The sequence below is a fragment of the Zootoca vivipara genome, chromosome Z1 (genome assembly GCF_965207765.1).
Source record: "Zootoca vivipara chromosome Z1, rZooViv2.hap1.1, whole genome shotgun sequence".
Lineage (NCBI taxonomy): Eukaryota > Metazoa > Chordata > Lepidosauria > Squamata > Lacertidae > Zootoca > Zootoca vivipara.
In genome coordinates this window covers 60,613,870-60,626,710 of record NC_142583.1, presented here as the reverse complement: position 1 = coordinate 60,626,710, position 12,841 = coordinate 60,613,870, and the positions used below count along the sequence as shown (strand labels likewise).

The 12,841-nt window shown below is 44.6% G+C and overlaps 1 protein-coding gene across 9 annotated transcripts in view; it reads left to right on the top strand.

The window, feature by feature from the left end:
* AFF1 (ALF transcription elongation factor 1) overlaps positions 1 to 12,841 on the top strand; it is a 147,595-nt gene that overhangs the window by 65,329 nt on the left and 69,425 nt on the right. For 8 of the 9 annotated variants that reach the window (XM_088660545.1, XM_060278426.2, XM_060278425.2 and 5 more), the window contains 2 exons: positions 1,446 to 1,566; positions 2,360 to 3,256. The exons of the other annotated variant lie outside the window; for it this stretch is intronic. In XM_088660545.1, coding sequence (XP_088516671.1) covers positions 1,446 to 1,566; positions 2,360 to 3,256 — 1,018 coding nt within the window. The remainder of the gene's footprint in view (positions 1 to 1,445; positions 1,567 to 2,359; positions 3,257 to 12,841) is intronic. 9 annotated transcript variants of the gene reach the window in all.

Genomic DNA, 12,841 nt, shown 5'->3' with positions numbered 1-12,841 from the left:
TAACACTGTTGTCCTCTGGCAATGCACATCTGCCTTCTCAGCTTTGTGTTGATAAGAGAATAATAACAGTTGTTTTAGAGGCTCTGGTTCACACATAGAGGTTGTTCCGAACAAATCAACATTGCGCGGCCTTTTCCATGAGCTTTCTTACACGTAAAGTATTTGAAAATACAGTGGTTTCTTTCCCTTGTTCCCAGTGCATGGCTGTGTGTAATAACACCCCCAAATTTCAGTCCAAGCGTGAAAGCCAAAAAGTGGCTTCTTTTTCTTGGGAAAATGGATTTGCTGCAGTTTTCACGATCTCAGCGAGAAGAGGGCTGGTGGGGGACAGGCGGGGGCGGCAGCAGTGTGTGTGTGTGTGTGTCAAGATGGGACAAGAAATAATGGACTTAAGTGGGCAGGCAAGGGTGGCCCTTGCTGTTTCTCAGGCATGTCTATAGGCAACATACGAAGCTGTCTTACACTGAGTCAGACCATTGTTCCATTTAGCTCTTGTCTACTACACTGACTGACAGCGAGTGGTTTTCTAGGGCTTCGGACAGAGCACGTTCCCAGGATCCCTATGGGAAGGTAGACACTGGGGAAATAAATCCTTCCATGCATGAGAACAATTAGCAAGTGGAACAGACCTGTCCAGGGAGGCTGTGGAAACCTCGTAATTTGAAGCATTTAAGGAAAGGTTGGAGCGCCACTTGACGATTGGGGTCATTTTGGCTGTAATGAACTGTGTGTGCTTCAACCTCATGGTGATCTCTGAGATAATGCATTTTTAAAAGGCCTGATGAAATCTCTATAAAGGCAGCTGTTTGGGTTTTGGGAGGTGTCACATCAGTGCCCCCCATTGCATAGCTTATTATTCTTTCAGCTCCCCCTCCCTCCTCCTCTGGCGAGCTGTGTCACACAGATTATGCGAAGGACTAAGCCCATCTATAGCTCTGGTAAACAACTACTTTTTAACAGCAAGGGCTTCTTATCTGCAGAGTTACTCCTCTGCAAGCCAAGAAACAAGGCAAATGAGAGCTGCCTGTCCCTAATCTCTTGTTCCATGCAGTGTCTAAAGAACATGATGACTAGGGTGTGTGAGCCACCTCTGCAGTACTTCTATAAAGGCCACATCAAACAGTTATGTGTGGACCTTGGAAAAGTTTTTTTTTGGTATACAAAAGGTTTGCTAGAGTATTTTCTTGTTCAGACTTTTTATGCAAGCATGTCTTGCTTTCCTTGAGTCTCCCCAGCATGCCTGCAGGCATGTATCTATGTGCTGTGTTGTCTGTCCCAACTATGTTGTCTGCTTAACTACTGAGCGCAAGGTCCCTGCTTAGTTTAATTACCTACCTACCTTTTGCAATTCTAGAAAGCCCTTATTGGCTTGAGGAGGTACTTTGTTAATTGCAGAGGCATAGCCTAGGTAGTAATTTCCCCTCTTTCTCTCTCTCTGCCTACAGCTTGTACAATGAAGAGAGAAATTTGCTCCGCATCCAAGCAAAAGAGAGGAGGAATCAGGAAGCTCACCAGGAGAAAGAATCATTCCCTGCTGATATCCCTCTCTTTGGAGAACCTTACAAGGTATCTGCACATCTCACATTGCACAACAGGATTTACAGCAGGGAGTTGTTGCATTTACAGATTGAGTCTTTGGTCTCTTTTTCCCTGCCTAATGCGTTTCTGCTGTCTCCAGGGCAGTGGCTGTAGAAGCCTGTGGCATTCTTGCCAAATCAAGGAAACCACAGACCCTATCTCTATACCTTCAGCTTTCTTTCAGAAGCAAGCCTCTTTTGCTTGTGGGGATGTAAATAAAAATGTGCAGTTAGTAATTGATCAGCAAGAAGTGAACCCGAGAGGGCCCACAGCACAATGTGAGACCATGTGCTTTGAGTGCAGAAGATCCCAGATTCAATGCCTGGCTTTTCTGCTTTAAAGGACTCATGTTGCAGGGCTTAGCAAGACCTCTGTGTGTTTTACTGGGGAGTTGCTACCAGAAAATGCTGGGCTAGCAGTCTCACTCTAGCTGTAAGAGAGCTCCAGCTTTTCAGTGATGTGGTGATTTGAGTATAAAAGCAGGGGCATGACTTTAAAAGAAAAAAACTTGGACAACGGACACTTAGTTTTTTAAAAAAACTGTACATAATATTTTATTGCGATTATAGGTATCGCGCTACCTGTATTGTCCCACACTCTTCAATTCACCTTTTGGTTAGCACCACATAAGCAGAAATGCCTGCCTGTGACCTTGGTTCTCTCATTTCATAGCAGCAAAATCTGCTAAGGAATGAGGACATCCTTAGTGAACTGAGGGGGGTGGGTGGGAATGGTTTAATTTCACCTCTTCCATTTGGCGGTTGTTTCCTCCCTGTTTCAGAACAACAAAGCAGATGAGCTATCCAGCCGGATTCAGAAGATGTTTGGCAATTACGAAGAGATGAAGGAGCTTATCGCCATCAAGTCTCAGCAAGATTTCATAGGGATCCCCACAAGCGTCATGTCTCTGATCCCTCAGCGCAAGCCAGATCGCCCACTCTTGCCTGAAAAGACCAGCAGCGTGGTACCTGCCTCATTCCAGAACGGTAGCCATCACCGCAAGCCAGTGGGACCCATTGCTTCAGGTGCTCCCCCTGCGGGCAGCTCTCTGCACCACCCGAAAATTCACTCAAGGATAGAACTGGCCTCGCAAAGCAGTGGGCTGCCCAGCAACCAGAGGCGAAGTCAAGAGCAGAGCCGCAAGACTCAAGAAGGCCAGAACAGCAGAAGCCAGAAGAAGAATGAAAGATGCATTGAAGAAGCCCGCAAGCTGCAGCCCTCCCTTTTGGAACTTTCTCCCTTGCTGTCCTCGTTGTCTTCCCCCGTAGCACCCTTGTCACCTCTACATTCCAGCCAACGTGTCAATTCCAGGCCTCTTGGCAGCATCAACAAAAATCACGGGCAGAATAGCTCCCCTTCTCTGGAGCTGGTGGCTGGAACCCGTGAGAATGAAACCCAGGACAGCTTGAATGCTCCTGTAGCCGTCGCTGCCCAGCCTTCCTCCCAGACTTTCCCCGCGTCGTTGTCTTCAAAAACCAGTGCAATACAGCAGAAACCGACTGCCTACGTGAGGCCAATGGATGGTCAAGATCAAGCTCCGGACGAGTCGCCGGAGCTCAAGCCGCTTCCTGAGGAATACCACGAACAATCCTACGGGAAAATAGCAAACGTGAAAGCAAATGTCAAGCCCAACTTGCCCAGCTTGCCCAAATTGAAAATACCCGTTGAAGCGACTGAGGTTAGTGGAATTGCTGCTTTTTGTTTTTGGTTTTACTTTGGTACAGTAAAGTGATTTATTCATACTTACTTATTTTGGTTTAGGGCGATCCATAATAATAATAATAATAATAATTAGGTTTAACCAATATACGGTACAATCATTAAAGCTGGACTTGCTGTAGAGAAGCCAGCTTTTAATAGAATATTGTGGGCTGAGAAGCTACTCAATGCTAGGAATGGACAATTGCCCTCCCATTCACAGCAAAAGTGGAACAAAGCATTTGGGGGAAAAAACCGTTCAGGCAAACACTCCAACACCCCTCTGCAGCTGCTACTTCCCCCTAGCTCAAGGACCCAAAAATGTTGGGATAGGTGGAGACACCAGCAGCTGGTGCTTCAAGTTCCTGGCAATAGCATATCTTGCCATTAGGAACTGGGACTGCAAACTCCCAGAATTCCCAGCGAGAATCTGAAGCTTTCTGTGCATCCTTTCTGGGACTGATTTTGGGATGTGTAGGAAAGGCCCGGGGAATTTGAATGTTTGCGTCTTCTGCCTCATCTTAAAAAGTACTTTGTTAGACCTTTCAGACAGGGGGAAGGTAATGGCAAAGGGGGTTGGGTAGATCTGAGGTGTATGCCGCCTCTTTCAATTATGCCTGCCAGAATTGGGAAAGTGTAGCAGGCCTTGTTCAACAGCTGTTAAGCACCTTGTTGTGCAGGCTTGTTGAAAGCAGTCCAAGGATAGACTTTAGACAAAAGTGATATGGATTCAGGTGTTGTTTTGTGTGTGGGTGTTGGCTTTTATTGCCTGTGTTTGTTTGTTGGGGGAGGGGGCAATTTTGGTAACCAATAATAACTGACAGATACCACAATCAGGTGGTTGGAATTATTATGTATTGATTAATCCAGAGTGAAATTGTTAAGAGGAGCCAAGAACCAAGGGGGGGGGGGAGAACCTGCATGAATGTTTATTGCTACAAGGCTAAATATTTCTGTTCTTGGTTTTTATGCGTGTGAGTTTGTTTAGATAACTGTATAAACTCAGCTTTCTGATTCAAGAATTAAACCACCCGAAGCAGCAAACGTAGCAAATTAAAAGCATCATAATAAAAACAAGCTGCTAAAGCAGCGTAAAAAAAAAATTACAGAATAAAAACGGAGAACAATGCAGAGCCAGATAAACTCAAAACTGTGGTCAAACAAAAAAACTTGCCCGAGCCAAAATGCTTTCAGTTGCTGATGGAATGCCAACTACAGAGACGGTCTACTAAACTCCTAGGCGTGGACGCCATAATTGAGAAGGCCTCTGTTGCTTTACTGCCCAGATAATAGCTTATGAATGATGCTGGTGTATGATTTGGAGTTTTACTGCATTTGGGTTCTAAACTCATTTGAGAGTTTTGTTCCCCCCTCTTTTTGATAGCTACCGTTCTTCCCCAGTGCTTGCCTTCGACATCACTTTCATCAAAACGATGATAGACTCACTGAGTTTTTGAGGTTTGTGTGCTGCCACCTGCAGCTGTGAATTTAATTGTTGACGGCATCTGCTTACGGCAACACTGACAAGTTCAGCCCTTTCCATTTGAACAGAGGAATCAGCTTTACTACAGAGTCAATTAATCCTCAGTGGATAGCTATGCTATGACTCACTTCGTACTAGTGCTAAATCTATACACAAGCCTTTCTGCTGTTCCAAATTCTCTTGTCTCTAACTTGCAGTATTCAAGAAGCTATGCAGTGGCATTCACCCTTAAAAAAAAACCCACCGGTTAAAATAGATATTTAATTTGCAGTGTATGGGTGTGAACTTGCCCACACCTGCTCATCTATGAATGACCCATCACAAGGGTGCTGTTTCATGTGAAGCCCTATATTTAGAACTGGAAAGACTGCCTGCCTCATTTTGGAATTATTCTGACTGGTGAGCTGATGACCAAAGAGTGACCACATTTGGGGTCCACAAAACGGCCCAATTTGCCATGGAGTGCTTTGAATTTTGAAACATTGCAAGGAGGACTCAGAGTGGGAGAGAGGGGGGACCCTTCTTAACTACCTACATTTAGAGGGCTTTTCCTTAATTCTATATGGTGTTTGGAAGTTGCTCTTCAAAGTGAAAAGTCACATGTTCCTCAGACAGGGGAGCTGCACAGCAATGGCCATCCCCGCTCTTTTGCTTCCTGGATTATTTACTTATTTCCCAATCTTTATTTGTGTGTGCTTGCTCTCACAGTAATCCTATGTCAGTAGGAGCACTGCCGTTCTAGTCTTTCAGATTAGAGGTGAAGCGTATTGAGTGGGTGGCTTACCCTTGGCCACCTAATGAGCCCATAGTAGAGCTAGGACAGACTGCCTTCCAGTTTCTGTCTGGGGAGTCTTTCGCCAGAAGTTGTTGTCGGCTGGAGGGCAGAAACCTGCTTCTCTGCAGAAGACCATGTTGCATGCAGGCCAAGCAAGGAGTTTGAAATATATTTTGCTTTTTAAAGAGTGTTTAGTAATCGTGCTTTATTAAGCATCCATGTTGCATTTCTTCGATCCAAAGTGAGTCCTTTGCAGTTTTGCATGTAACACAGCTGTGCTGAAGGCTGTGGCTTATCAACATTTAATAATGCTTCCATGGACTTCAAAACCAGCAGCTGGAAGTTTCAGCATGAGGTGGCATTTGTAGCGAGCAGGGTTGAGTGGCTTTTCAATCATTGTTTTAAATCTTCAAAGAGGGGAATGGGAGCCCTTTTTTAAAACAACAACAACACAACATCTCCCCATTTTGTAAAGCATGCATTTCATTAACATAACATGATAATACTGCATGCTGCCATTCAAGTACACTCCCATAGCGAGTACAATGGCTGTGTTAGGAAGTTACCCTAACCACAGTTTAGTGTGACATCCTAATGCAGACATTAAACATTATATAGTCATTATGTAACCATAGCTTAGCATGATGCGAAGCCCTCCTTTCAAGTTGGCTTGTTTCAAAGAAGCCATAGATTCAACAGTAACAACAGTTTGTTGGTGGTTAAGTAAAAGTGGAAGTTAAAAGCTTCCAAACTCCTTATATGGAGCACAAGAGCCTCAAAATGTCATACTATTATTGTCATACTAAACTCTGGCTAGACTGGCTCTGTGGTCCCTGACTGTTGAAGCAGAATGAAGTGTGCATTCTGGTTCAAGGATAATCATGCTGATAAGCCGATGATGTTCTTAGAAGCTGAGAGTGTGAGTGCAAATATAGCCCAGATAAAAGTAAAAGAGAGGGAGAAGGAGAGAGAGATGTTCTTAACCTGCCATACTGCTTTCTTGAGTGCTGTCAGTAATCAGATGTTTTGAGATGAGAGACACCCTTTGTGCAGAGTAGTAATCTTTCTGAATACATGCAGCCCTTTAAATTGAGAACATCTGGCAAACCCCAGGTAGGAGAAAGAGAACATAAAAAAAGCCTCCTGTTATTTTACTTGGCCTTTATTTTATGGGGCACAGCTTGCCGAAAGTGATAGGTTAGAATTACTAATGAGAAGCTGTTGATCGTTCCGTGATTTGATGGAATTTGCACAGACATGAAAGAAGAGAGGATAAGCAAGAACCAGCAGGAAAAACTTGAGCAATACTTAGGAGCAGATGAGAGGCAAACAGCTTCCAACAAGGCAGGGATGTCGCACACAATGGAGGGAGGGAGAGGTTTGGCCGGGGAGAGAGAGCGAAGAACAGTGCCCAGAAATACAGCAGCATCTAGTCCTCGAGCTTCTAAAGTGAGACCAGACATTTAGCTGCTTTAGTCTGTTTTTCGCTTGCACCCTGTTTGGTAATCCATTTTTACAGGGGTTTTTTTTAATAAAAAAATTTCAATGGCAGATTGTGTGTGGGGAAAACCCCCACTTTGAAATCGGGATAATATGAGGGTATTTAAATACCCCCTGCCACAAGGTTTTCAGCAGTGCCACTAAGGTCTCTGTTTTTCCTTTATTGACAAGGGGTGCAATCCTGCTTGAGCCATGCAAAGAGAGCATTATACTCTTTCCCTCCTGCACCATGCCGGCGTGGTGTTTGGCCACTGCTGCTCTCTGGTGGGCAATGACATCTGGGCTGGTACATTTGCTGAAAGGCAAGGTTCCCCCTTCTCTCTCTCTCTCTCCCCCTCCCCCAATAACTTAACCTGAAATATTCAGGGGCCCTCTTCTCCACTGGCTAACCTTGACACAAACTGGAATTAGCATTCTGTGCACCTGGCCCCTGAGGCAGGAGGAGTGGGTTGCAGGATGCTTCAAGTTGAAGGGACAAAAGAGGGGAGAGCCTTACCTTGAGTTGAGAAATTCAGTTGTGATGTAGAAGCCTTGCAGAGCACCAGCAGCAGCCTAGCACTGAGCTAGCATTGGATTGCCGGGGGGGGGGAGAAAAAAAGGGGTGGGGGAGAGAGACAGACAGACAGACAGACAGACCATAGGTAATGTGAAGTGGCTGACTTCCGTTGCATTTTCTGTGGATAAGCCGTACAGTGGGACCTCGACTTACGAATTTAATCCGTTCCGAATGCACACTCGTAGGTCGAAAACTTCGTAAGTCGAGTTTCCCACAGGAAAAGCGGTTCCCCATAGGAACGCATTGGAAATGGAAAAACTCGTAAGTCGAGGAAACCGCATCTAGCCGCGAGCGGGTTTTCCGTTCGGAGGTCGAGAAAATCGTAAGCGTGCGGCCACTTTTTCCGCTCGTAAGTCGAAAACGCCGGATGTCGAGGAGCTCGTAAGTCGAGGTCCCACTGTATTTTCTGGGAGACGGGAAAGAAGGGTTAGTTTTAAGACAGGGGTCAGCAAACTTTCAGCAGGGGGCCTTGTGGGGGGGGCAGTCTATATTTTGAAAAAAATAAATGAACGAATTCCTATGCCCCACAAATAACCCAGATACGCATTTTAAGTAAAAGGACACATTCTACTCATGTAAAAATATGCTGACCATCCGCGGGCTGGATTTAGAAGGCGATTGGGCCAGATCCTGCCCCCGGGCCTTAGTTTGCCTACCCATGGTTTAAAGTTTCCTCCTTTTTAACTTATGCTCTGTGTTCTTAACATCTTTCCATGCCGCTCTGAGGTCTTCTGTAAAAAAAACAAAAAAAAAACCCGCCTATAAACTAAGATTTTAATGTATGTTTGTACGCACGCACGCACACACACATACAAAATACAACAATACACGTCCTGCATCCAAATAAATTTGCCAGAACATGTGGAAGTGATGATGAACTATGTTGGTATCTACTGCTTGACTTGCGCTTGGAGATTTCTGCCAGCTCTCCCATCCTGCTCTGCTGTTCCTCTTAGTCTTAGTGGGAGACCACGGTGCAGCGTTGTGCTGCCGCAGAATCAAATGCATTGCTCTGAAAGAGCATGAATAGCGCAGTATTGCTCTTCTGCAAGAGTGCTTGCAGCTGATCCTTGCCCCTTTTGCCTTGTGTAGCAGACCACAGAAGAAGGCAAGGTGGCATGAGAACTGAGAACTGATACTTCCAGTGTAATTCTTCTCAGATCAAACTGTGGTATTGAGACAACAATGCTGGATTGAATCGGTTATATCAAGAACCAGTGTGGTAGCATGGAGGGAGGAGGAAACCTTGGGCCAGGGAGTGAATGAGGCCCTCCAAGCCTCTCTGTCTAGCCCAGGCATCCCCAAACTTTGGCCCTCCAGATGTTTTGGACTACAATTCCCATCATCCCTGACCACTGGTCCTGTTAGCTAGGGATTATGGGAGTTGTAGGCCAAAACATCTGGAGGGTTGCAGTTTGGGGATGCCTGGTCTAGCTTGTGAGGCTCTCTTGCAAGCCACATCTTTCAATGGCTTTGCTCCATACCCTCATTTTGTGCTTAAGCCTTTCTGAAATGGGTCCTTGAATGTTGACAATGCCACTTGCTTGTCAGGATGGAGAGATTGATTTCAGGGGGGGAAAACCTGACTTCTGCATGCCTGGAATGTAGCTTAGTGTACAAAGGGAAGCATCAAACCCATTGTTTCAAATCCATTGCGCCACCCACTTTTGCTTCTGGCCCTGTCCACCCATGAGTAACAAATAAATAAATTCGCATACCGGTACTTGGAAGAAGTATAAAAATGGGGTGGGGTGGGGCTCTGCCCCTCACAAAGAACAACCTGTAGGACGTTAGATGTCTCAAGGTGTGAGGGCGGGACTAGGAGAGTTCATGAATAGGAGCTCTTCACACTGCAACATTTTGTTGTAGATTCCACTTGTATTATTAAAGTTCTAAACACTTGCAGGGTGGTTACCGGTAAATCCTTTGCTGAAAAGCTTATGACATTAACCCAGTTTCTAGTTCTTTATCACAGAACCTCTGTTTGGTGTCATTTCGGGAATTTGAAGTTTTGCTGGTTATTATACGGTATATTGCAGAATTCTCCATAATGTTTGGTTAGGCCAACACTGTGTGCTCACTGTCATAGGCAGAAAGTACTGCCAATAGTAATTTGGGGGTGCACATTTGTGGTGATTTAATGCCAGTTCCCACTGTGTATTTTTCTGTGTAATTGCATACCTAGCCAGAAATGGTTAATAACAAGCGCTGCCTATGTGAACTTGCCACCAATTCGTACATTTTTGTGGCAACTTTAAGTACTAAAATGTGTTGGTTTTTAAGGTGCCACAGGACTCTCTTTATAAACATAAATATATATGTGGGTATTGGGTAGGGAAAATGGTTTTGAGGAAGCATTTAAACATTTTTTAATATATTATTTCAGACCACTATTTTCAAGCTGGTAGAGCAATGTTATTTCAGTGCCTCAATTCATCGCAAAGGTAGCCACATATAAGGCCACTGAGGAAATAAATTGTGTGCTTCTTTGAATTGGATTTAGCCTGGTGTGCTGTAACATATTATCAAACTGTTAGCCAACACTGGGACTACTCATATTGTTAATAAGCGCCCTTATCGTGCTTTTTTCTTTCTTTCCTTTTTTTAATGGCTAAAATCACGAGGTGTCTTTTTTAGTGTTGATGCATAGTGCAAACAGTGTGAGCGAAATCCAGCTCTTCAACATGCCTCCAAACCTCCCTTTCCTACTATGTTTTAATTAATTAGCTACTTTCGATTAACCTTGCTCCACCTTACTTGGAAATGCGAAATCCAACCTATTGTACACACAACAGGCTGATACCCCCACAACACCTATTGACTCTAGATCTCTGGTTAGAGCCACTAATTTTCCTTGAGGGCCATTTTGAAAAGAGGCCGCCAGCTGTTTTCTGTGTGTATGTAAGAAAGCAACATATTCTCCCTCTTGGTATGCCTGATTTGGTCAGGGGACATCTCAGTTGTTTACCCCAACTCTAAAATAGATCTTCAGGTGGTAGTAGGGACACTAGAAGTGAGGCTTCCCCTCTTTGCTTTTTATACACCTGTAGAGCTTAAGCTCTCGATCCATTTTTTTTTAATAAAAAAAAATAGAAATCATAAAAAGGATAATTTTTAACATGGAATACAGCAAAACAGTGGCAGAGCTCCTGTTTCTCTGTTGGTTCATGTTTCGGTTTTGAGGTGAGATGGGCATGTATAAAATGCAATACTTCCTCATGATTGATGTCTAAATTCCAGCATGAAAAGGTATTCTGACAATGTAACAAAACAAAACAAAACAAAACCCCAAAAAACCCACAGCAACCAAAAAGCTCCCTTTTTCATTCTTGTCATGTGTGGTGTGTATGTATGTGTGTGTGTGTGTGTGTGTGTGTGCGCACACACACACACACACACACACACTGACATAACCACACACGGACACAACATTTTTATTTTTTAAGGAGAATCAGTTGCTGTGGACCCTTTTAAAAACAAAAACAAGCCTCTGAGCTTAATACAGTAAACGAAAACCGGTGCTATTGATATATTTATTGTAGTCGCTTGTAGCTACTTTATTTATACAGCTACTTATTTATCTGGGGTAGCAATAGAAAAGTTGACAAAGAGAGAGAGAGTGTGTGTGTGGAAAAAGTCGTCTTTAAATAAACAAACCCCAGCCAGAAAGAGCGAGCAAAGAAAAATAAACAAACTACTTTGCTGTATGTGCTTTTGTCAGCGATTCCCACTGGACTTTACGGGGCTTTGCTTTTCCCTCCTTGATCTTCCTCTGGGCGCAGCGGCCGCTGCTTTTGTTTTAAAACTGGAAATGAAATATTAACAAAACCAGCCATTAAGAGGAGGCCAGATGAAACAGCGTGGGCTTCTCCTCTGCTTCTATTTTTTAAGAAAAAAAGAACTCCGCACACGGTCCTTTGCACAAGTCAGAACCGTCAAAGGGACAGATGTTGCCAATTTCAAACGTTAGGAAGAGGAGCGGCGGAGAAGGTGTGTGTGTGTGTTGGGGGTGCGCACTCACGCGCGCACACACACACAGCGCAGCAGATATTGCTTAGCAACCGCGCACTTGAGGGAGCGTTTTTTAGGAGAGGAGCCAAGGGAGTTATGCCTGGGAGCGCTCGCTGGCTTCGCATGGCTCAGTGTGAGGGAAGAGATTAAAAAAGTTCTTTTCCTGTCAGGGCCGCCACTCCAGCCGCTAGCACAAAAGACGCTAACCTTATTGACACTGATTACAGCTGACAAGGGAATGTATGAAAACAGGAAACCTCTCCTGCCATGTAGGAAGGCAGTAAGACATGTTCACGGAGGTAAGTGGCCCCTCCCTCTCCTCCCCGCACAAATACAAAATTGGCCATAGCAGCTGTGGAAATTGGGTGGGGTGGGGTGGGCGTTTAAAGGGCGAGGTGGGCTGCCAAGCAGGTTGTCGAGCTGGTGGAAGCGGCAGCCAGGTGTCGTCCTTCCAGTGCTGTTTACAAATAGCCATGGAAGGGACTTCCTCTTCTGTGGGCTGCCTTGCTTAAGCAAACAGGTACCGGTGACCTCCCTGCATAGGTGACTCGTAAACAAGGATGGCTTACGGGGCTGAGGCAGCCGCACGCCTCCTCCTCCTCCTCCTCCTCCTCTTCCCAGCCTTCCTTTGCAAAGAGTTTGATAGATAATTGACAGGCTTGTAGCCGTTTTCCTTGGCGTCAGCAGTCCTGGATTCCGTTGGCACCGTTTCCTAAAAGCTCCAGGAACGAAATACGTACATATATATATGCAAGCTTCTAAGTCTCTTGTGGCAGAAGGTACTATACCTGGCTAGGCAGGGGAACCTGCCTTACCCATAAAAATAATAACTGCTGAATCATTATGCAAGCAGCATGGAAAACTTTTTTCTTTTTCTCTCTCTTTTATATTGGCACGCTTGCTTTTTAGTTTACACAAACTAAAACTCTGGAGCGATTAAATCCTTCCAAGGCGAAATGCTCTTGAAGCTTAACAGTTTCAGAGTTACTCATAAGCTGCGGTTTTCTTAGCCTGAAATGTTTGTTTTTGTTTTTGTTTTATTATCTGCGAGCTTGCTTTAATTGAGATGGAAAATATTTGCATTTAACGTCTTGCAAAGTTGCTGTGATCTTGTGGCTTCTGAAGTAATGCTTGTGTGACCTTCTTCTGAAAGTGTGCGTGTGGGGCAAGATAGTGACTGCTAGTATTAACTTTCAAGTTGCTGTTTTTGTTTTAGGTTGGGCTTTTGGAGGTGGAGGGC